General features: G+C 54.1%; 1 protein-coding gene across 3 annotated transcripts in view; it reads right to left on the reverse strand.

Moving 5' to 3' along the window:
* Positions 1-1,878: 1,878 nt before the first annotated feature.
* VAV2 (vav guanine nucleotide exchange factor 2) overlaps positions 1,879-24,457 on the reverse strand; it is a 104,042-nt gene continuing 81,463 nt past the window's right edge. The window contains exons 7-28 of one of the 3 annotated variants that reach the window (XM_065696128.1): positions 24,004-24,072; positions 23,277-23,377; positions 20,345-20,444; positions 19,016-19,111; positions 18,440-18,508; positions 15,860-15,946; positions 14,566-14,651; positions 14,183-14,315; positions 12,936-13,045; positions 12,303-12,404; positions 12,111-12,199; positions 11,833-11,849; positions 11,596-11,617; positions 10,360-10,487; positions 10,091-10,165; positions 9,499-9,551; positions 8,650-8,766; positions 8,459-8,546; positions 8,245-8,368; positions 7,400-7,486; positions 5,202-5,356; positions 1,879-4,600 (exon numbers count right to left, since the gene is read on the reverse strand). In XM_065696128.1, coding sequence (XP_065552200.1) covers positions 4,553-4,600; positions 5,202-5,356; positions 7,400-7,486; positions 8,245-8,368; positions 8,459-8,546; positions 8,650-8,766; positions 9,499-9,551; positions 10,091-10,165; positions 10,360-10,487; positions 11,596-11,617; positions 11,833-11,849; positions 12,111-12,199; positions 12,303-12,404; positions 12,936-13,045; positions 14,183-14,315; positions 14,566-14,651; positions 15,860-15,946; positions 18,440-18,508; positions 19,016-19,111; positions 20,345-20,444; positions 23,277-23,377; positions 24,004-24,072 — 1,956 coding nt within the window. In that variant the 3' untranslated portion in view covers positions 1,879-4,552. Of the gene's footprint in view, positions 4,601-5,201; positions 5,357-5,765; positions 6,601-7,399; positions 7,487-8,244; positions 8,369-8,458; positions 8,547-8,649; positions 8,767-9,498; positions 9,552-10,090; positions 10,166-10,359; positions 10,488-11,595; positions 11,618-11,832; positions 11,850-12,110; positions 12,200-12,302; positions 12,405-12,935; positions 13,046-14,182; positions 14,316-14,565; positions 14,652-15,859; positions 15,947-18,439; positions 18,509-19,015; positions 19,112-20,344; positions 20,445-23,276; positions 23,378-24,003; positions 24,073-24,457 lie in introns of those variants that run through there. The other 2 variants (XM_065696126.1, XM_065696127.1) reach the window with 2 other exon arrangements.

Consider the following 24,457-nt stretch of genomic DNA (forward strand, 5'->3'; position numbering starts at 1 on the left):
ATGCACTAACTGCACAAAATAAACCACAGAGATGCAAACAAATCTAACCTCCTGTTTGCAGGGGGGTGTTTCTGTTTGGCAGGCCAGAACCATTTCATCAGCATGCACTAATTATAAATATGACCTTTGGGTCAAAACAGACCTAAAACAGTACAAGCCTGAGCAGGCATTCAGCAGCCCCAAAATTAGGACAGACACTGCAGAAAGCGGTACCGACTGTGGTCCCTGGGGCACTGGTGCAGCTCCAGAGCACGAACAAGGTCGTTATTGTCCTTGATGGTCAGACCGATGTAGAGGGAACCTACCCCAGTTCAGTCTTTGCACTATAATTCTTAGCTTAATTCCGAAATGAAGGAGCACAGTGGTCTGTATGCGCCAGCTGCAGTTTTCCAGGTCACAGAAAGTGTTATGGGTAATGCAGGAACGCGCCAGCCAGGCATGCTCATCACCATGGGACCAGCCTCAGGCTTGAGCCATCAGTGTCCCATCGCACTAAGCCCTGCACCACAGTCTGCATTTCTGCTTGGGAAAGCGTTACCAGTTTGCTCAGAGCAGGGCAGAGCCCGGTGAGCCCAGCTGATGGGGAGGTTATGTCAGCAGCTGCCATTGCTGGGGATAACAGAGTAGAGAAAGAAACCCGTGCCTGGCGCATCCCCTCTTGGGGCAGGGGCTGCGCGCGGCTGGAGCCAGCTGTGCTGCCTGAGGCTGGAGAGCCATCCTCCCGTTAACACCCCTGGGAGCGCTGCTCCGGCGCCTGGCTGTGGCTGTGCTCCATGAATAAATGTCCCATTTATCCACGAGGCATCAGACCCGGCACTGGTGCAGCCCCACAGGGAGGCTCAGGCATGGAGCCAGCAAAGCCGGCTGTGGAGGCAGCCACCGGCCCAGGCTGCAAGCACCCCCTCAGGGTTACACGTCACCCGCTGCCAGCAGCCAGGCCCTGTGGTGGCAGGGATGCCCCAGAGCAGGACCCTGCATGGAAGCAGGTCACTGCATTTACCTGCTTCTGCAGCCGTCGGTCGGTTCCAGGCTCCAGTGCTGCAGCTGCGGTGCCATGGGTGCCTGATGATGATCCCGACCCATGCAGGACCCAATGATCACCACCCAAGGAGAGCACCCAGGTACCAAACCCTGGTGTTTCACACATGGTGCATGTTGGGGAGCTCCCCTCAGACTGAACAGCGTTTATCCGGGCAAGGGTCATCACCTTGACCAAGGCTAACTGGCTGAGCAGCATCTTTCCAAATCATCATCCAAAAGCTGGTGCCCAGCTCATGTCCTGCTTCTCTGAGTACACCTCAGCTCATTGCTACAGCACCTTCCAGCTGACCCCGTGAAAGCTGAACCAAGAAAGACCAAGCTCTGGGCACTCCAAGAGCAGGAAAAATGCACACGGATAATGAAACGACCTGACAGCTCACAGCAGCACCTCGTGCGCTGCTCTGGGGTGAAACCTCCAGCACAGCCTCAGCCATTTTAGAAGTGCAATTTCTTTCCCTGCTCTGGAAACGATGTTTTGTGCAGGGCTGGGGAGATTCTGGAATAGGAGACTTGGGAGTGACTGAAAGCCATGGAAAATGCTCCTCTCCCCCCGCAGTGGGTTCAGCTCAGGAGGGAGAGGAGCCCCCGGAACACTGCCAGCAGGAGCCTGGGACAACTGTACCAGGCAGCTGTCCCAGGGACGAAGGGAACCCGACAGGCTTCAGGGTACAAACACTTACGGTTCGCAGCAGGATCCATCCCCGGAGCACACATCTCCCATAGACCGGCCACGCTGTGCCTTCGGCTCCGGCACGGCCATGCGGGCTTCAGTGACAAGAACCCCCCCGCGAGCCCGAGGCTCCAGCACGGTAAAAGCCATGGCTGGGAAAAGCCCTATCAGCAAAATTACACTTTATTTTTTCGTTGTGGAATTTACTTGATGTATGGTAACTAAAAAAGGTCTGGAAAAACCACATGCAAAAGGGTTTCTAAGTAGCAGCTAAAGTTTCTATTCCAGCATTACAAGCTATTCCAAATGATGTCCAAATTCCCAGCTATAAACTATTCCATAAACAAACGGTTTTATCTTTAAATCCCCTCCACCCTACCCCACTTAGTGCAGTGCAAAGACCCAAGGAATTTACATATTATTTTCCAACGTATCCCATTGCGATTTTGAATGACCTGCGATGAACTAAAATATATACAATTTTCTCGCCATCATAAAAAACCATTTCCCTTTCTTATTCACAGATATATATTGTGGCAAACGGCTGAATAATTACTTACAAACAAAACAACCTTTTTAACAAGTTTCTTACAACAGTAAACACTGGAGGGAGCTCTCCATAGGGAAGGGGCTGGGAGGGGAGCACGGGCAGCGGCTGAGGTTGGGGACCCCTCTGGGGCTCCAAGGTCCCCCTGATGGGGCATGTGCTCGTCCAGGGGGATGCCCTTACAGAACCGGCCACGTTGAACAGGAGGGCTGTGTAAGGCTTAAGGATCTGAGGCATAACACGAGCCATCATTTGTCTTGTGTGTGTGTGCGTGCATCCCATCCAACTTAAATACACCCTTGGCTTCAGCACAGCTACAAGAATGGAGAAGGGCCCTTTGCTTTGCACAGGAGGAGCAGGGCATCGCCAGCTCCCACCTGGCTGCTCCTCCTGAGTGCACCCCAAGCTGAGCTGGGAGAGGTTAACACCAAACAGCAGCTTGGGGAAGCCCCGAGTCCCATCTGCATCCCCATCACCTCACAGAGCAAGACCCTAGCGTGCATCTGCCCCAGCCAGGCCCTGCAGCACCCAGAACTGGGGCACACACGGGGCTCCAGGGTGAATGGGCACCAAACTGGTGCTGCTCTGGGCTTGTCACTGAGCAACAACACTTAATTTCCAAGTTACTATCTCTACCTCGAGAGCCCCAGACTCTTCCATTTATTATCCCTTGCTGCTCCATTTGTGGCAAGGCTTTGGATGCAGCCATGGTACCCACCATGCCAGGGACTGAGGGCATCAGGACCATTCACCCACCCAACACTGGCATCTCCCAGACCTGAACCAGTGTGGTGCCAAGAGCTGCCCTATGGCAGGACCACCATTAGTGACAGGGAACAGCATCAGGGCATGGAACCACCAGCTCAAAATGCCACCCAGAGAGGCTGGAAGACATCCCTGGGGCTCAGACACTGGATAGAAAAAAGTTGTTCCCTGTCACACTCCTACAGACATATTTGTTCATATTTGCATTTTGGAAGTAAGTTCTGGAGCTGGAGACAAAACCAGTTCCCGACAGAAGAGGATGGCTGGGATTTCCACCCGGCAGCTCTGCCTACCAACCCTGGGAGCTGCACTTTGGAAAGAACAGGCTCGGATGGACAGTGCTCAGGACAGAGCAGCAATGCCAAGATAGAGGGACCTCTAATTGACAGCAGCAGCAGTAACAGCCTGTGGAAGGGAGAAGCAATGCTCACAGCCCCCCAAACTGCACGCAGCTGGAGAAGAAGAGATGCTTTCACAACTCTGCGAGAGCAATCAGTTGATCCCTTAGCCCTTATCAAGTGGGTTTGTCCCTCTGAGCTCAGCAAGGTGGGACACGTCACAGCTCCAACAAGAACCAGCCTGGCTCAGGGGGGGCCTGCCCACAGCAGAACCAAGCTGGGAACAAGTGATGGACAGACCCATGGACGCACACTCCCGTCCACTCCTGTGTGTGTACCTGGTGGTCCTCAAAACCCTGTGCGCCAGAGCAGATCTTCAGTCTGCAATGTGCCGAGACCTCCTGCTCACCAGTGGGACAGTTTGCACCCCTGGCTGTCCCCACTGCCCGCAGCAAGGCTGGTGGGACCGATGGTAGTTGTAACAAAAACAGGCTGGGGGTGTCAAAGCGGCTCTTCCCTCTCCTGTCTGACCTCGACATCCATTTCCAGCCTACATCTGATGGTCAGAACGCGTTCCTGGTTGCATGGGTGGCATCCTTCTGACACAAGCAACAGCCCTTCCCTGCTCCCGGGCAGGGTGTCCCCGCTCTGCCCCTTGCCCGGCAGCAACACAGTGCTGCTGAAACCCCGAGCGGGGAGCCCCCCAAGCAGAGTATGTGTGGGTCCACATCGCCTCCTCAGGGCTGAGCTGCTCCCTCACCATGGAAACCCCCAAATTCCCACCTTGGTGCAACCAGGCACCAGCCCAGGTGCAAACTTTCAACCTCACTCTCCCACCACCATCACCATGGTGGCATTTAAACACCTTTACTGACAAGGGTTTGGACCCCATCCTCTGGTGGGCACTGCACAGAGTCTCTCAGCTCTGTCCATGCAGGGGAGCACGGCTTTCCCGGTACTCTTCAGCAGCTGCTACTCCAATGTTATCCAACAGACCATCAATCTTCTATACACGTAGGAGGAGCGGGGCCGGTGGCCGCGCACACTGTACAGAGGAACAGCTAAAGTCTGCGGGAGCAGTCCCGGGAGGCATCCAGCCGTGTCCCATGGGAGCCACGGCACTGGGACAAGTGTGCACGGGCTGCAGCAGCTCACTCCAGGCGCTGGCGACATCCATCCGACATCCCGCAGTCACTGCACGCCCTCCTCTTCCACGTACGTGGAGGGAAACCAGCCAACCTGCCGGGGAAGCGGAGAGGTGAGCAGGGGCCTGGGGAGCCCGAGGGACCTCCTGTCCTGCTGCTGGGACTATTCCCCTGCCACCACGTGCTGTTCCCAGGGAGCCATTAGCGCAGTGCTGGATGCGCCCACATCCCGATGCACGGTGGTGATGACGGTGCAGCCATTACCCTAATCTGGGACAGAGGTAACAACTATACATTGCCTGGGCACATGGCTTCTCTGCAACACATAAGGGATCAGGGCATGAAGAATCTGTCCCCAGGGCTGCAAACCCCGAGGGACACCAGGTCAAGCCATCTCCTGCTGTTTCCCTAGGATGCTGAGCCCTTCACCAGCAGAGCCACTGCATGAAGGTTCAAGGAAGTGCAGACTCGGATGTCACCTGCCTGCTCCTGTCCACCTCCATGTGTGTCACTGGGCAGGACCGTGGTGGCTCTCCTGAGATGACAGCCCACTGTCACCTGAGCTGGGAAAGAGCAAGAGGGAATGGGACACGTCCCCCTGCCCTCTGGTGTCCCACAGTCTGGCTGGGCAGGCTGAGAATGGGGAGGACCATGCACGGCAGGAACGGGACAGGACACGGTCTGGATGCACTCACTCTTCCATTGGTTTCCCCCTTCCACCATCCCTGGTCCCCGCCGATCCTGCTGTAGATCTTCACCACGTCACCCTCCCGCAGCGACAGCTCCCGCATGTCCCGCGCTGCGAAGTTGTACCGTGCCACTGCCGTCCCTATGACGCGTGGGGTGAACACTGCGGGGGACAAACAGAGGGAGCTGGGAGCTGCCCCGCACGCGGGACCAGCCAAAGCCTAGGGAAAGCTCCGTGAGGTTCAACCTGGGTTTTCCACCATGGCAATGGCTCCCATTGCAGCGCCACGACCTGGAGCAGCCCGGATGGTCGGGCCGGCCTCATCCAAATTACCCAGTCCCACGCTGACTGGGGCAGTTGGGGTTAGAGTGGATTCCTGCTGGACTTTAAACAGCTCTGTGGGCTTGGGGAGCCCCTTTCTGCTGATCAGGAGAGTCCAGGAGGGGTTTGGTGGGGATTGCTGTGGTGAGGGGTGCTTTTGTGAGGAAGTGGGAAAAGATTCCATAGCAATATGCAATCATTAACAATGAAATGGGAAAATCCTGTTCCACAAGCAGCTGATGGGACAACCTTGTCAAGGATTTCACAAACCAACTTTTATTTAAAAAACTGAGTTGCTGGGATTGGATTCTCCAGGAGATGCTGAGCAAAACCTGTAGGTTTTGCCATGAAAAGGAACAAGCTGCTAACCTGGCATCGTCCCCGCTCCTGGTCCCTGCCAAGGCCCTTGGAAACTTGGTCCTATTTCAAACCAAAAGGCACAAAAGCCCCCTGCAAACCCTGACGCTGACCCCACTGTGATGAGGAGCGTGTCCCCATGAGGGACCCCAGGAACCAGCCTCTGCCAGCACTGGCACGGCCCAGCACCATGGATCTCCATCACTTTGGGCAGGGAATACTGGGGGAAGGCACAAGAAGAAGCAGCAGCGAGAGGGGAAGGTCAGAGACAATGGTCAGCATCCCTGCCCCAGTGTCCGGGCAGGGGAAGGAGGGTTGGAGGGTGATGCTGGGAGAGATGGGGTGGGCAGAGGAAGAGAAAAATGCACCTCTGAGGTTTGCAAAAGCCCCCCCGAGCGGATGCGGTGCCTCGATGCAACCCCCCTTTCCCCCCTTTTGTGCTGGGGCCTTTGAGAATTCATTTGAGGATTAATTTCCACTTTGAACGTTTGCAAACCAAGGTTGAACTAAGTCTGAGGAAAAGCTTTGCCCAGGTTTTCAGCTCTTGGGATGGAAGGAGATGAGGATGGCGATGGAGATGGTCCAGACACACGTGCAATCACTGGGGGGCTCGTCTGTCCTCACCAGGCAGCCCGGAGAACGGAGCGAGCACCATGGCAGCTTTGAACTCTTTCATCAGGAGCTTGCTCAGAGGCCACTGCTGCAGAAGGGACTTTCTGCAACACCTTCTATGCAGTGGAAAGATCACAAATTCCCAGAATTATGCTCCAGAACCTTGAAAAGCTCAGCACTCTTCCCAACACTGCACCAAAGAAAGCACACGTGGCTTTGCCAATGGTTTTCCCTGTCCAGGCTTAAGAAAAAACTGAAAAGTAAAAGCTTAGATGGGAGGAAATGAACTGGCACGATTTTGCTCTGATCCTGCCAAACAGGGAGGATTGTCACCAGTCTGCAACACATGTAATCAATGGGGTTCAAAGGCCAGAGCACCACTGCGCTCTCTGCAGGGAGCCTGACCTCAGAGCACATTCACAGGGCAGGCTCCCCCCCATGTCCTCAGCAAGGGGCTCCTGAGCAGCCTCAGACACCAGAGCTCAAGAGCTGCCGGACACTGGGATGTTTTCCTTGTACAGCAAGGAAAATGGTCTGGAAGATGTTGTGATGCCAATGCTCGTTTCGTGAAACACATGGGATAAGCAGGTCGAGCTTGAAGTACATCATGAGATCCCAGTGTGTTAGGTTCATGTTTTTGTTAATTTAGCCCCCTTTCTCAAACAGCAATAACTCCATCTTCTCCCTGCCTGGATTCTAGAGAGAGGGGCCAGCATTTTGCTTCCAGCCAAGTCATGGTTAATTAACTTATTTCCAGGCTGTGCCCCAGGGCAGCACAGGGGCCCCCTGAACTGCCTGTGGGTGATGGAGAGACAGCAGGGACCCACAGGTCCCGCTGGCGATGGCTTTCAAGCTGGGGCTGCTGCAGCCTGGGGAGGGCGGCAGGGTCTCTCCGGCGGGGAGAGGCACCGGTACCTGACCAGAAGGGACTGGAGGAGCTCTGAGAAGAAAAGTTGAGGCCCTGAGGACTGAGAAAAGAAAAGTTGTAGGAAGCGCAGGAGGCTGCAACGAGGTTAAAGAGAAACAGAAAGAGGCAGAACACGCATTAAAAAGGAAATTTAAAATGGTATTATAGTGCACAATGCTTTAAAAGCCAACGGAGGAACATGGTGCAGAGCATGCAGGACCTGCGCGGGGAGCTCGGGCAGCAGCAGCTGGTCCGGCCACAGCCCCATGGCCAGTTTGGGGCTCAGAAGTCATCCTGGGGTTGTATTTATGTGAATGGATATTTAAACAACTTTAAAAACCATCTGTCCTTGGTTTTCTTTTTACAATAACCACGGAGAAAGGTTTTTTAAATGCATTTCCCCACAGAGCAGCTATTCCTGCACTCAGGCTTTCAGACAAACGGAACATTTTGCACTGATGCACATTTTGCTTTCCAGTTCTTCTGTTTTTTTGGTTTTTTTTTTCTTTCTCACAGACTTTCCATTGCTCCCATCATCTCCATTAAAGGAGTCCTACTGGGATTCAAACCATCACAAGTCACACTGGAACACGTGCACAAAAGCTTACATGGGCAGGTAGGACGCTCCACATGCCGCTGTCAGAGCATCGCGCCCCTGCTCGGCTTGGAGCAGCAGAGCCAGGCAGCCCCAGCTCGGCCAGACCCTCCCGGCCCCACCACCTGCCCTGAGACCCGGCCTGGAAGTGCCACCAGCCGAGCAGGAGACTTGGCTGCAAACCGGGGGGCTCAAGCCCCCCAGCAAAGCTGCAAATCCCTTTGTCAGACAGCGCTCCCCCCTTGCTGAGGGTTTTACCTGGAGAGCGGGTGAAGGTCCTGGAGGTAGAGCGCTCCCGGGATTTATAGGGGTATTTCAGCGTCGTGTCCAGCTGCTTGAAGCTCTCCTTCAGTGAATGGCTCTGGTAGTACTCGACCAGCTCCTGGGAAGGGTGAGAGGCACATGCTGTCTGTCAGCCCTCTGAACGACTTGCAGGGACCGTGCGCATGCTAAAGAGGCTACAGCAGCCTACCAGCAAGCTTTCAAACTTCTTAGCTTCCGTGATGTGAATCCAGTTGTCCTTCTCCACCACCTTGATGTGCTTCACCTCCTCGTTGAACCTGCGAATGGCAGCAAAGGCACTCAAGAAAACACAGCTGCATGCCCCAGCCCCATCTCACCCTCCACGAGCAAGACCGAGTAACTCAATGAAGTATTCCTCACTTAATGCTGATGGCAAAGCGCTCGGCCTCAGCCGGCCGCTCCCGGATCAGGTAGGTGCCGCTGACGTGGGACTTGAGCAGGTTGTCCGTCTGCTGCCGCTCCATGTTCCCTGCAAACCTGAGCCCAGAGCGTAACTAATGCATTTAATGAACTAAAAATTAACACATCTCTAAGAGGCATATTTGACATAAAAAGATGCATGGGTTTTTAAGGCCAGGAAGGTTGAGAAGGCAAAGAGAGAAACAGGTCTCATCCAAAACTTCAGGAGAAGAAAGTGCCCCGAGATATACAGTGAGCAGCTCAGGCACTGAACAGGGAGGGCGAGTGACACAGAGCGCAACCTCTTCCCCTGGAGCTTACACCTAGAAAATCCCACTGATTGGGAATCAGTCCCCAGGTAAATGAGGCCTTAGCAAGAGCTGGAGAACGGGGATGATTCAGACTCCTGAATCTGCAAACCTGGCTGGAGCTGGAGGGAAGGAGAAGCAGGGAAGCCAAGTGCAGCCTCTCCCGCCAAGGCAGGAATTGCTTCTTTCCTCCCCAGATGTTTTTCTGGGCACAGAAAACACCGGAAGAGGGAAGAGAAACCAGCGCCTCTCCTTCTGCCTCTGCCCCTCGCCAGCGGGGAAGAAATCCCCACTGATGGCCGAGGCCTCGCCAGGTTTCAACACCCAAATGCCCCTGCAGCAGCTGCCCGGTGTGGAATGCGAAGCAAGGCTGGCCCGCATTCCTAACTCGTTGTCAGAGTGGATTCCCGACAAAGGGACCATTAAAACGCGAGGTCAATGCACGTTTATGGCCAGAGGAGCTCGTGTCCGCACGCTGCCCAGCGCAGGCTGGGCCACTCACCATGGGTATGCCGTGTAGTCGATCTCACGCGAGGGCGGCCGGCTGTTGGGAGGCTGTGAAGAGAACACTGATGACTGACGAGCCGGAGCCTCACCAGGCTGTGGCTCATGTTCGAGATGCTCCTCGCCATGGGAGGGTTTTCATCTGCCAAGCTTCTGCGTTACTGGCTTCAGCAGCGGAGGGCAGTGTTGCAGCTGAGCTGTGGTGAGCATGCTGCATTTTTCATTTACATGAGCATTTCTTAAGTGGGGAACGGCTGACAGCAATACAGAACACAGCGATGAAACCAGTGCAGGTTTCCTGTATGTGACTGATCTCGAGTACTCTCTGAGACAGTCCCAAAGGGGAGGAATGGAGCCTGGATCTGGTCACTCCAACCCCAGCCTTGGGAACGACGCTGAGACCAACCTGACCAGGCATTTGCAACCATGGGATGATGGATCCATCCCTTGCTAGTTTGGCCCCGGTAAAAGCCCAATGGAAAGACCAAGCTCTCAAGCAGAAGGCTGAGAGGAATGACAGGCATCACCAGAGCAGCACCTCCCATGACAGCCCCTGGTGCTCCCGGCTCCATCTCCCCCTCGGCACTCACCCGGGCATCAACGGGGCACGGCTTTACTGACGAGCTGGGGAAATATCCCGACTTCTTCGTCTGCAGCAGCCGCCCCTGCAAAGCCAAGTGGGCATCAGACTGGGGTGTGCAAGCAGGAGCAATGGCTTTGCCATGCAGTGATGGGGACAGGCTCCGAGGTGCCTCGCAGCAGCCCCGGCTCTGAACCCCGGCACATCCCTGCGCTCCGGGACAATGCGCAGGTCACTGGTTCCAAACTGCTGGGAACTCGCAAAGGGGATGGCTCTCACCTCCCACCAGGGCGCGTCGGGGTCCCCCCTCAGCAGCTCGATCACGTCCCCAACCTGAAACGTCAGCACGGGTTTCCCCTGGGGGGCGGGGGTCCCGTGGTAGTTCTGCACCGCCACTATTTTAGGACCTGGGAGAGAAGCAGAACGGTCTCATCACCCAGCCCTTGTCAGTGAGAAACAACTCAAAACCACGGCTCCTGAGGGGTGCTGCCCCTTACCCTCTGAACCACAAATCTGCCAGCACCACGGGGCAGGATTCGGGGCAGAAAGTGTGAAAGCAGAGAGGAACAGTGCCCAGCTCGAGGTCTTTGCTCCTGCAGTTACACTGAGCTCAGACTGAGCTCCCCCAGCAAAAGTAAACCCACGAAGGACAGAACCAGGCCCAGGACTGAACCCGCCGTGGAGGAGCGGCTCTCGTTGGGCAATGCTGGCTGGCCCCAAGCCCGCGGGTTCGGCGCCTGCAGACGGGACCAGCCAACACTCGGCTCCCACTGAATGGTTGGACCCGGGACGCAGCCGCCCCTGCAGCTCGCAGCCAAAGTCCAGTCGTCCCGGGAGCAACCGCACACGGAGCGAGCTCCCCAGCTGCACTCAAACAGTGTTTGTCTGCAAAACGCTTCCCCGCCGCGGCCTCTCCCTGCCCTGCTCCCTCTGCTTGCTTTTGGTTTAGCCCCCGATTTGATTCAGGTTTCTCTCTGCCAGGCTTGGCTTGAAAGCACAGAAACAGACTGTTCCCTCTCCTCCACGCCAGGACATGGGCAGGGCAGGCCCAGCACTGGCCAGGATAGCTTCAGGCAAAGGAAAATCAAAAAGCACTGCAGTAACCATCAGGATTAACGGCCCCGCTGCGGGCAGTGCCCGGAGCTGCGCATCCCCACAGCGCACCGGACACGCCGGGAAGATGCTCCCCACCATCAACAAGTCCCCTGCCAGGACGGGCCGGTCTGCTTTGGAGGGAGACCTGACAGAGGGCACTGCGCCAGCTCTCCTCGGTCACTGCGGGAGGAGCAGAGGCTTTGCTTGCACAGCAGCGCAGGGCAGGGGCACAACCCAGGAGCACCGGGGGCTGAGCCCCGGGAGGAGCCGCGTCTTTGCGCAGGGCCCTCCTGCAGCACCTCAAGCTCCTTTCTGGTTTTGGAAGAAGCTTTCCCCTCCCACGTGCCCGATGTTAGGGATGCCCGCGGCCACGGTCCACACCGTCTCTACCTCCCTCCTGCAGTACAGTAAAGCCCTTACCAGGTCCAGCACCCAGTGAATCCTGCAAAGAGAGAGGAAAAAGTCTCCATGAGGACACAGCTGCATCAGCTCTCTCCATAAGCACCCACCCAAAGCCCCTGGGATGAGAAACCCTCTCCTGAAACCTCCCTGGTATCTCCCTGGCTTTTCCCAAAAGCTGCCTGCACTGGGACTGGGCAGGGATACAGGCTGTGCCCAGCGCAGTGGGAAGTGGGAAAAGGGCAACCAGCAACGTACCTGGTCTGCTGAAGAACCTGCAAGAGAAATGGGGAAATAAGTGGTGAACATAATAGGCAGCAAACCCCATTATCTGTTTCTCTTGATGTTGTGGGTATCAACAAACCAGTGTCAGTGCTTGAACATGATGGAGGAAGCACAAAGCAGAGGCATCGCCCTGCATGGGGTGGGCAAGACCAAGGGAGGGGCTGGAGCTGGACAGGGACATTGCACAAAGTTCTGTGATTTTGTTTCTTCCTCCCTGCACCCAAAACCTCCCCAAAAGGGCAATCACTCACCGATTTTGCAGGGAGGAATTATCTCCAAGCACTCCTTATGAGCACCTGCTCCACACCTGGGGCAAAGATAGCCCTGGTAGAAGGTTCCTCTGTGCAACACAAGAAGCCAGAAAGCCCTCATTCAGCCTCGGCTTTGGGATTTTCTGTCAGTGTTTTAATGCAGATGCAGACAAGCTGCAGGATGCTGCTCACCTCAGGAACATCCTGCAGGCTTTGCAGTTGGTGGTCTTCTCGAATGTGTACATCTGGAAGTTATGGTGGTTTGCATTGGCTTTCTCTGGCTTTATATTGGACCTAAATGAAAGGACCAGGGGTTACTGACCTCTTGCCCCAGCAATGCTGCACCCAAGACCTGCCACAGCAGCTCTGTTTGCATTTCAGTCCAAGTTTGGAAAGCACAGGGGCAGAGGTGAAATCAAGTGTGAAAGGGCTCGACCGTGGCGGGAGAGGATTGTGCCCATCAGCCTTCCCCGGGACAGCACTCATGGATTTGCCATGACCCAGCCCCATCCCTGCTCAGGACGGGTCCCCCCCAGCAGCAGCCTCCCTGTGCTCCTCCTCCTGCTTTCCTCCAGCCTCGGCTTCTCACATGGCCTGACACTATGGCAAGGGCTCATTTCAGAGATGCCCCCACACGCTTTGGTGCAGACCCTCAGGATAAATGGTTTCATGCTGGACCTGAGCTCTCTTTGTACAGGGAACAATCCAGGGAGCTCACATGAGCTTCCCCATCACCAGCTTTGCTGCTGGACCTGCATCTCCAGTGACCTGCTGGTCCAAGACACTGTTCTTCCATGCTTAGCTAGAGCAGCCACTCATGCTCACATTGCCATTTCAAACTGCTCCATCCACTTCCTCTTCATTTCCTCCGTCTTGCAGAAGAACTGGAAGCCCTGCTTCCCCTGGAGGTGGATTAGGTAGAAGCCGTATGACCACTGCGAGAGAAAAGAGACCGCTGGGCTCCCACACCTGAGCAGCAAAATGCACCACACTTCTATTCATGCATTAAACAACTGCTCCCAGTGCCTGTCCCTGCTTCTGATGGGCTGCTGAACCTTTGCACAGGTAACAGTGGGGAAGGGAGAAGAAATGCTCTGTTTCCCTAACACATCACAGCTAACGATGCTTTGCACTGTGCACTAGGGCTAAATTGGATTTTATGGTGGCAGATGAGCAAACCCAGATTTTTCTGCTCCAGTGGATCCTCCCCAGCCATCATCTCTCTCCCTGACAGCAACCGACAGCCCAGGAGGCAGATCTGACCTGCCCACTGCACATATGCTCTGCCTGTCTACTTATACCACTGCACAGGAAAACACAAGAGAAGGTTGTGTGCTTTGCTTACCATTTTTCCATGAGACTAGAAAGCATAGGAAAGCAAAGTGGAAATACATGTCATTAAAACAAAGCTAGCAGCATTTCTTTAGCATCCAAGTCGCAAAATTGGCTGTTCTTATCCAAATGTTATTTAGCCCATCTGTACCACACCTCTTCCCATCGCATGTAAGTGGATTAAGCCAATGGGGCACTGCTAAGCCAAGAGCTGGGAGGCTTTCCTTCATGGCTGCAGACTAAGCCTCAAACCACTGGCAAAATGATGCTCCTCCAGTGGCAACCACGCTCCCAGTGCTGATTTTGGCAGCCTGGTTGGCAATGCTCACGCTGCCTTTCCAGGCCCCTTCAACCCCGCGACTCATGGGAGAGAGAGCATCCGGATGGGACGGACCTTCCCTCCCTGCCCTGCCTCCTCTCCATCCCATCTGCGGGTTGCTCCCTGCTGGACCATCGCTGCTGGAAGGCCAGGAAGCAGGGAGCAGCCTCCTGTGGGACTCAACCATCCCAGCCTCTTCAGGGCTGTTTCGCAAGGATGGAGGTCAAGGATCAAGCCCAGCCCCACATTAATAAACATTTCCCAATGCTCTGTAAGGCTGCCCTGAAAGCTGAGAATTTATTTTCCAGCTTTTTTGCAAGCTCTGTTTCCATTTTAAAAGGCAAATGGGAATGTAGTACCCAAGCATGGCTGAAACAGCTCCAAAATGCTCTCCAGCAGAGCTAATTCCTGGTCCACCTACCTTCTTAATGTCCTTGTTATTCATGGGGTCATCAGTCATCTTGTGGAAGAGCAGCTCAATAATTTCTTTCAGCTCATAGTTGTATCCTTTCCTTTTGCAGACGATCACCACTTTATCAAATAAAAATAAATACCTGCCCAAAGCAAGCAGATAAAGCAGCAACTCAAACACCTCCCTGAAGTTCTCACTCAAGGAGAGGTGCTTGGAAAGCTCTGCAGAGCTCCCCAGCCAGCGCAGCTCAGTGCTCAGCCCTGCTGCAGTTTCACACTGATGGTGGCTTCTGCCAGGGCAGCTCCAGGCAGTCACTGAATACATGAGCACAGGGGGATCGGCCGGACGAAGGCACATCGAGGTTGGAAAAACCGGGCGCTGCTGTCACTCACCTGTCCTGCTTGGTGTGGTTGACTATGGAGCGGACCTTCAGCTCGCCATCGATCTTTGGCCTCCCGAACTCCTCCAGCTTCACTTGCTGCAGAAAGCAAAGCAGGGCTGAGACCCACAGCCAGCCGAGACGATGCCTTGGAAGGGTGCAAACCCAAACCTGCCCGAGGGCACGGGGTGCTGGGGCACCCCCACCAGCCCCTCCTCCTGCTGCTGAAGCGCCTGGGAACAGCACCGCTCTCACCAAGGGGAGCCTGTGCATGGGAACAGGACCATGGGAGGTCCCTGGAGCTCCAGCACCAGCACCCCAGGGCAAGGCTCAGCAGTCAAAGCTCTTCTGCAAGGTTTGGCATCCAGAAAGCTCGGTGCAGCCCGGCCATGGAGCCACAGGACTCAGTCCCCTTGCACAGTTCTTACAGGAAAACACAGACACCGTGAAGCATCACACTGCCCAGGAAAGCAGCTCCCGCACCCAGCTGCGTGTGTACTGCAGTTACCGCAGGGTCCGGCCGTGTGGGCTCCGCGCACACACCACCAACCGCTCTGCAACGTCCTGCCTGGGGCAGCAAAAGGAAACGGGGAGCAGGATGTGTGGGGGTTTTGCTGACACCCCATCTCCTGATGTCCAACCTGCCCAGGGGCTGCTGCAAGGAGCAGAAGGGGCTGCTTCATGTCCCCAGTACATTCCTGTTGTATGGAGCATGGTGTCTGTTCGCACAGATCAGGGTTATCATGACTGCTTCAATCGCAGCCTGTGAGCCGCAGCAGCCTGTATCCCACTGGGGAATTTTTGCAGGTTCCTCTTGAAAATTAAGGATTTTGTCTGTCTGTTAAATAACCACCAATCAAAAGTTCCCTGTTTCCAAATGAAGTCAAAGCTCAAAGCCCCCAAACCCAGCACCCCTCTGTGGAGCCCCGGGGCAGGGTGTGAAGCACCTCAGGTGCCAGCGCCCACTTTGCATGATCCCAGCATCAAGTGCGACAGTGGAGCTGCTGCGCCCGTGGCTGAGCAGGTCCCACCTCCCCGGTGTGGGAGCAAGCTCGTAAGCTCGGAGCTCTACACTGGGTGCTACGTTAAAGGGCTTGCTCAGGGCTGAAGCAAGTGATGGGTTGCACAGGGTCAGATGATGCACAGGAATGGGACCAAGTGCCTGACACCTCTGGAGTCTGGAGGACAAGATTCTCCTTAAAATACCCGGTACTTGGGTAGCTCATCAGATTCAGCAGTAAGTGCATAGCAAAAGCATGCTAATAGTAATAAAATTACTGTTGGGTGCAAGAGGGTTTCCAACTTACCAGATTTTCTATAGAGCTCTGAAATTCACTTATTTTCTTTAGCGTCTCTTTGTCTCTCTTTACTTCATTTATGTACATGGCCAAGTCCTTAAAAGCAAAGTGGATATTGGTTTTAACCTTCCAGATGGAGAGCACCTCACCAAAGTGGAACACACAGGATCCGGCTCCCAAAGCCGTGCTGCAGGAGTGGGAGCAGGATTCCAGCTGCAGACGGGACACGCTGGGCACGGGCTGGTTGTGCCCACGCTGCTCAGGCAGGAGCTGCAGTTTTTATCCTGTCCCAGAAGAGGGCAATGCCCAAACCCAGCGCAGCAAACCCGACCCACGGCTTGTAGGGGGCGAGGGACGAGCGAGCATCCTTCCCTTCCCTCCCAGCTCCCAGCTCCCATCACCGTAATCCTCATCATCCCCCTGGATACAAAAGCTGGGAGCGTCTCTGCTGCCAAAACACCCGTGTCTATGAAACAACCGCTCTGGACACCTGACTGCACGTTAGCTGTGAACAGCACTTGACCTGGCTCTGCCCCGGCTCGTACCGGGATACCCTGTGGGAGCATCCCCAGCTCCAGCACCTCCAGGACTCCAACACCTCCCATCACACAGAGGCAGCGTTGTAAACTAGGAGACAGTTCATGGAGCTTGTTCTGCCCTGAAATAATCCCTGCTTACCCAGATTTTAACCCCTCAAAGAGCAGGAACCTCATCTCCTCCACAAAAACAACTTCTTACCCCTTCAGAGCACATTTTCTGTGGCTGTTTGCTTCTTATCTGCTCCCTGCCCCCTTGTCCTCAACAATGGCTCTTGTCAACTTGGATTAAATCTGAGCACAAGTGTTTTTAAGAGATCCCCTCCGGGTCAGACCTTCCTCAGCTTCCCAGCGTGAGAAGAGTTAATCACAGGTGATAATCTCAAATCTACGTGACAATACCTATAACATCACAGCGTACCCCCCGCGCCAGCAGCAGGGATGGTTATGAAGCATGTCAAAACCAAAGGCTTATGAAGCAGCATCCTCCATCATGCTGGAGCACTGAGCTCCACTCCCTCCTGCTGAACAGGCCATCTCCTACACCAAGGGGGAACAACCCCAGGATCAACCACGACTTCAAACAGCAACGTGCAAGCCTGGACTATGGGATCAAGCCAGGAACCCACAGCGCCCTGACCACCACATGGGCTCGGTTCTGTGTACTCATGTGGAGGGCTGGTACCTGCACCAGACATCCCCACATGCAGGTTTTTGGTGCAAACCCTGCCCATGCCTTGTGCAAACAACCACTGAGGCAAAGCAAAAGCTGGGTGAATCCCTTTGGGAAAGGTAATTCCAATCACCCCCTGCTCGGCTCTCGCCCAGACGCAGCAGCGCCTGCGCCTGCCAGCACGGCAGACAGAAGTTCTGGGTTCCTGAAGAAGAACATTACTTGTAAGCTAAGCCTCGGTTTGCAGATCAATTGGAACCAAACTGCACAGCTCCCTATGGCCCGCCAAGCACAGAGCAGCCCAAACGGCACCAGCTCTGCCATGGGGTGAGGAAAGAGAAACCTCACTGCTGGCTCCAGGCAGCCTCCTGTGGAACCCACTGTCTGCAGTGCAGCCGGTGTGGATCGAGGTTATTGATCAGCAGCGCATCGGTGGTGCTGTGCCATGAGCCAGCAGCGGGGTTTAACTGCCACCAGGCTGCGTGTCCGAGGCCATGGCGATGTGCGGGGCGGCAGCGGCTGCGAACGCAGCGTCCTTCCAACAACCTGAACTGTAAAGTGACCTACATATGGGCTGTGGGCTCCCGGCGCGGGGGGGATGGCTGGAAAGGTCACCCAGCTTATGTAAGTGTGAGGAGAAGCGGTGTCCTTACACAACCTGAGAAAACAGTGACCCGGGAGCATGGAGCGAGCCGGGGACGGACCCTGCGATGCGCTCCAGAGAGAGAACCCGGAGCGATGGATCAGCCTCGGGCTGTGCTGACCCCGCCGTGCAGGGGGGATGCCCCCGAGTCAGAAAACATTTGGATGATTTTCCTTGTTGCTGCTGGTGGTTTCCCTGCAGCCTTGGGGGTTTTGGCTAAAAAGCTCAAGAAAACAAACCCTCAAACAAAGCAGAATTTGGCGCAGTTTCCGTCCGTGGAAAGAGCAACTTCCCTTAATAAAAAAAGAAGAATAAACCTGGATGAAAGGGTTCTCCAGCAGCGCTGGCTGACAGCGCACGGCCCGTGCTCCACACAGGCACAGGCTCCATTGCTGCAATCCCCCTGACTTGCTGATCCATCTGGACTTCCTCCAGATCCCTCCCAGCAAAAACAAGAATCTGGCACAGCCCCTTTACACACAATAGCAATTAGTGAAAAGTCTTAACTTGTCAACAAATACCAGCGTCCCCAGCTGCTGAAGGAGGAAGATAACAGAGCTGACTACAGATCTGCTGCAATCGCATCAAATGGCAATCACGGCCAGGAGGAGGAGATGCTGCCCGCCCCCAGGCTGCTGGCTGGGCTTTCCATCTCAGGCTCTGTTGTGCAGAAGCAGGGGGGTCCCATGCTCTGCTGTACCTCGAGACCCCCACTCTCTGCTCTCACCCTCCTGTACCTGCATTGCCTCAAGAGCCTCCTTCAGCTGCTGCTTCTCCGGCCGGTCTGATGAATGGCTGAGCAGCTCCTGCAAAAATACAGTGAGTATAAAAGTGGATAGAAAGAGTTTTGAAGTGCTGGAAATGCCACAGGCTGCCTGTGCCCATGAGCCGCTGGGGGGTGGCAGGGATGCTGGGGTGGCAGTGAAACGCCAGGGGTGGCAGTGGGATGCCAGGCAGGCAGCTGTGGCCAGAGCACAGCGAACATGCCAAGCGGCTGGTGCTCGGGAGAGCTGTTACACAGAGCTGACGGGAGGAATTTCACACATAATCAGATTATATGCAAGCTTATTTTATATTCATTAACTGCCTCTCGTAGCTAACAAGTGCAGAATTAGGCTAGGTCACCATACTTTAGGAGACGGCACAAATATTATGTCATGTTAAGTAGCTCTAGTAATTATTTCATTTGAAGGGGGAAAAAACCCAACAACCCATTCTGCATTTGGCAACGATTCACTCTCCACTGTAAAAGCTGAACGATGCCAGAGCAGAGGATGGCAGCTGGAGAGCAGCACTGACGCCGAAACACTTACTTTTAACAGGAGATGGTATTTCAAAACTCTTTGCATTGGAACCACCAGCAGATCTTGCAATTTAAACTTCCCATCCTGGACCTTTAGTGTGCATTCCTATGAAAGAAATCAATACCTCAGCAGTGAGGCAGCTGGGGGAAACAGGTCCCCATGAACCCCCCCCACCCCATGCCCTGTGGCTGTTTTGCTTCTGTTACCCAGCCCACGGCTTATGGTCCCTGTGTGCACACAGAGGGGTTATCAGGGAACAGAACACAGGGGCTGGACTCTAAAATGCAGACGTTCCCACTGAACAGAGCTACTCCAGCTTAATGAGAGACTGCTCATGAGGGGAGCCCACGGATGCTCTCAGACCTCGGGAAATGTCAGAGGAGGTGCCTTAGCTGAACTCACCTCTTGGATGGGCTGAACTAATGTGTTTCCTTTGCGAGGCACTGGCAGCAAGCACAGACGGTCGCTGTGGCTTCGCTGATAAGCATCAAGTCATTGAGATGAGCAAATGTGATTGCAGGAAGTTTTGTGACTGGTCCCTTCACCCAGACCCATTTAGATAAGTGACTTGGCTACAATGGCTGAGAACCCCTGTGTACCCCCAGAAGATGAGGGAGGGGAAGGAGAAGCCCAGGAGCAAGTGGGTGCTACAACCACTGGCGTGATGTGAGATCCAGAGAACAGGCTTTAAAAAATGATTAAACCCAGTTTTAGCCCTGAGCTGGGCTGCTGCTTCTGCACAGCAAAATCAAAGAGCGTTTGCAGAAAGCAACATAACATGTACAGACAGCCCAGCAAACTCAGATTAGCATCAAGACCAAGGCAGGAATTAAAGCTGGGTAAAAACAGCAGCTCAAACAAAACATCCCTTCTGGGGCTCCTTTGATTTACTGAATATCTGGATCAGACCCTATTTACACTAAGCCTTTACATTGGGTAGGAGGACCGGGAGCACCCTGGGTGTTCGCTTGGGGACATGGGGACTGTCCCTGACACCGTGTGTGACCTTGGGAAGCCACACAGCTCCTGGCTGGCGACACTCAGTACCTTTGGGTCTCCCCGCATGACTCAAAAGAGGAACTCGTCCACAGCCAGTCCCTCTCCAGCAGTCACCTGGATTGGTTTAACCCGGATAAATTCGGGGATAAGGACAGGGAGCGTGTCTGGTGGGCAGATGAGGGGCAAGCAGGGGATCAGGACGAGACAACCCCCAGCTTCGCTCCCTCTCTGGGCAGCACAGGCTCATCCCACATCCCTCCCCTCTCTGGCTAAACCATTCCCAATACACTGCTCTCCAGCAAGTCCTGGGGTGGGCAGCCCTCACCCACTGCCACTCACCTCCACCTTCTGCCTGACGTCCTCCCTGTTGGCCAGGAGGTGGTTGAGTGTGTTCTGGGCGTACTCCATGTGGCTGCAGTACCTGCCGTAAATCAGCAGCCTGGAGAGGGGAAATCACCGAGTTAATCGGAAACACTTGCTGGCAGTTATAACCTGTTATAAAAGATATATATGCTTACACACAGCGAAAGGACAAGGCAAACAGCTATTCCCATATAACTGCTTAGCAAAGTATTAACACTTTTTTACTGCATGGCTTTTTAACATTAAAATCGTTTGAAGTTTCCAGGGCTGCAGCCCGTGGGGGTGATTCAGCTCGCACGAGTGGCCAGAGGAGCCCGTTTTTGGAGGTTCGATGCCTCATCCCTCCACTCCCCAGTGCGATGTATTTAACCACTTCTTCTCAGAGCACCACAAGAACCAGTGGAACCCCATCTCCACAATGAAAGACCTTCCCTAGAGCAGTTACAAAGCAGTACCTGCACCCCAGGTATGACAGCTCTAATATGCAAACAAAGAGCTGGGGCCGACCCATGCCCAAGCTGCATCGCCACCAGTGCTTGCCTCTCCCACCCCAGCGAGGGTCTAGAGCAGCAGGGGTGGGTGCTGAACCCTGCAGCCCAACCTCGGCTGCCAGTCAGCTTGTTCTCACGACTCCACCACTGCCACAACCCCTGCTCCGGCGTTCCGGCTGTGCTGTATTAGCACCACGACTCGCGAAGGCAGAGCCGGGACGTGCTGCAGCATCGAACAAAGACAAAAACCCATTTCCCGAGAGCATTTCCGAATGATCTCGCTCAAGCCCATACATTCATCTCCCCAAGAGCCGTCATTTCCCGAGTCACAGCTGCCCACAGCACAGAAAGCGATCGGCACCACCATGGCTGATGAGTGTCCCTCTCCCCAAGGGTTTCAGGGTAATTTCACCAAGTAGGGAAGAAGGCGGCAAGAAACTCCTGATCCATGAGACGTGCCCCGGATGGACAATGGATGATTACTGCACCTCTTCAGAGAACGAGAGGCTTCAGATCCCCTTAAAACCCAAGGGCACATCCCTTGCAGGATGGGCCGCAGGGACCTAGAGATCAAGTGACTGGGTAATACGGAAGAAGATTGTCACAGCCTTTGGAAACACAGTGAGGCTCTGTACGGACACCCAGAGCCATAAATCTAAACACTGACAAAACCAGAGCAGTTTTACTGTGGATTCCCCCATTTTCCTCCACTTCTCTCATTAATCCTGCATGACAGGTTTGGGTTTTCCCCCCTTCCTTGCTGTTAACTGCATTGCTGCTGATAAGACACATATATTCCATTACACGCTGCAACTCATCCATTATTTTAGGGCCTCGTCTCTCGGTGGAGACAATCTGGGAGCACCTGACCCGGTGTCGCTCCATAAACACGGGACTCTCAGACCCTGGCAGGGAACTGAATGGGGAGATTTATGGGAGCCGCAGTCCCCGGCGAAGCAGCAGCCAATACAGATTACTCTTCTGCCTCTTCCCCCTGACAACTTCTGAACATGCACAATCGTATCTACCTTGCCAGCACTCAGAGAATTTCAAAGAGGCTTCAGGAGCACAAATTCAAGCCTCTGGCTTTCAGAGAAAGAGATTTATAAACTATTCCCTGCAAAAAACCCCACCGAAACCCAACCTGCAAAGCAGAGGAGCAATACATCATTGTGCCGGGATGTCTCTGAGGGTGCGTAGGGAAGCGAGAGCTATTTGTCACAGATACATTTGATGGGGGAAGGTCCTGCATACAGGAACCAAGTGGGCACTCCGGAGGCCCACGTTCCCTTCTTGGTGGGGCAATGCTGTCTCCCCAGGGGAGCTCACCTCCTCCTCCTGCACCCCCATTTCCCCACTGTAATGTGGGATCAAGGACTTTCCTGACATAGGAGAAGACCCTGCCTATTTAGATCAGGTTGCTCTGAACTCTTCATGCCCAAGAGCCCGGTTTTGGTGGCTTTGACCCCAAATTTTACATTATTTGCATTCTTCTTTGGAGTTTTTTTTCTTTTTTCTTTTAGTTTAACTCAGAGAACATTTCCTTTTTAACAAGGGGCTGTCTCTGGGAATGATGGAATATCTGACCTTACGGTGTGTTATTAATGCAGATGGTATTTCTGCAGTTATTGACTTCTGAATGGCATTTCTGTGTCTAGACACTGGTTTAATCACAGTGAAATAACACCCTGGCAAGAATCCATGATGATTCAGGCCTTTGATTACTATTAAGGATATTAAAGGCTTTTATTAACCTTATCTTCGCGTTCTGGGGTACTCCTGCCTTCAGCTGCCAAAACACAGAATCTATTATGTTTGCGAAAGCAACTTCTACGTTTACACATCATGCTATAGGTGCACGACAAGAGTGGTGCCAAACCCACAGTGTTTGGGCATGAGCCATCACTCTGATCTCACCAGAGCAAGGACTCATCCCACCACACCACAGCCCCTCAAAGCCCCACTGCTGCTTGCGGGAGGAGACTATGCTAAACCCATGGAGACAAGTGAGGTTTTACTCCATTCCAGCTCACCGTACCCATGATGTTCTCATCATTACATCCCTATAAACACATTCTGTGCTCAGCCTGCAACGAGCCAGTCTCATGCGGGATGCTTTGAGCCCAGCAACGTTCAGGCATGGACACAGGCGTGCAGGAACAAGCACCCACAGGAGCCCCATGCATCAGCCAGGGTGGTCAGAGAGAAGTCCCAACCTGACGTGTTTGTGGCTGGATTTGGCTGCTGAAGTGTCAGCACCAAGCGATGTTCCAGCCACTCGAGAGCATTCAGCTGTGGAGGACACAAGCCTGGTCTGCTGTGACCTGCATTTCTGCCCGAAGCTCAGAGACGCGCCCTGCAGTTATTATCCCAGCTCTGTTAAAACTGGAGCTGCCTGGAGACCAGGGCTCCTTTACCTCTCTTTGAATTCCAGAAACACTTTTGCCAGGCTGCTTCCTCCAGACATCATAGAGACATCGATGGCTCTCAGGAAACTGAAGTGCACTTTAATTAGGTCCTAAAACAAAGAAACAATCAATACTTTAAACACATCCAAAGCGAGTGGGCACAAACAGCCTGAAGAAGCACACGTTCACTGCCTAATCAGACAGGCATTTCCTCTTCTTTTTTTCCTTTTTCCCTTTTCTTAGCTGTTTTTAGAGTAAGTTGTTCTAGTGAGATGCAGCCCTAGATGGCCGGGAGTACAAGGGTGTAATTCCACCAGGAGGTTAGTCAGTGATAAATGCCCCCGGATTTCCATGTGTATTAAAGTCCCTTTTGCAGGCCTGGAGGCAGCAGAGGAGATGGGCAGGCTCTGACCAAGCCCCCAGCATGGAAATAAATCCCTTCATCCCAGTGTGCCCCAACCACCACTAAGAACAGCTGAAATGCACAGCCCCAGCCCTGGAACATTCCCCGTATAAAATTGTTTTCTTACATGAGTTCATATAATCCCCAACTCTAAAATTGAGTGTTAAAGAATATCTCCTAAACTGTTCAAGCTCCGCAGCACAGGGAGGATTGAACCTCTACAGGTGAATGCACAAATCTCACATGAAATCTGTCCACCTCCTCTTAAGCAGGAAAAGGTCTGAGCTGCCGTGAAAGGAGCACAGATTTAAGCCACAATGCCTGTGCCGTTACCTCCAAATTGATAAAGATAGCTTCCATGTCTTGGGGAGTCAGTACCAGCCGCAGTGGGTTCATATAGTTCTGCAAGAGGTAAATGGAAAAGGGACTGAAATACTGGAGAGGCGAGAACAAGGGGGGGTTGTGCAAAGGTACTGCTTTACCGGCTGCAGTCACCTGGCAGGGAGAAGCCGGGTTTTACCCAATTTGAGCACTTGCAAAGGCAGACGAACGACCACGTGCTTGTCCAGCCCAGGCTGTGCCAGGGACCCCATCAGGGCCAGGAGCCCCCTGAGCTCCCCGCGGCACTTCCAGGCATGGGGAGGTACAGGACCCCCACCCATGGGTGGGCACAGCCGCTGTCCCACTGACCCGGGAGGGGACCGCACACACACAGACCCTTCCCTCACTGCCGTCAGGAATAGTTCAGCTCTTTGATTATCTCACCAGAATTCTGCCCTTGGGAAGG

This window comes from Lathamus discolor, chromosome 15 (genome assembly GCF_037157495.1).
Source record: "Lathamus discolor isolate bLatDis1 chromosome 15, bLatDis1.hap1, whole genome shotgun sequence".
Classification (NCBI taxonomy): Eukaryota; Metazoa; Chordata; class Aves; order Psittaciformes; family Psittacidae; genus Lathamus; species Lathamus discolor.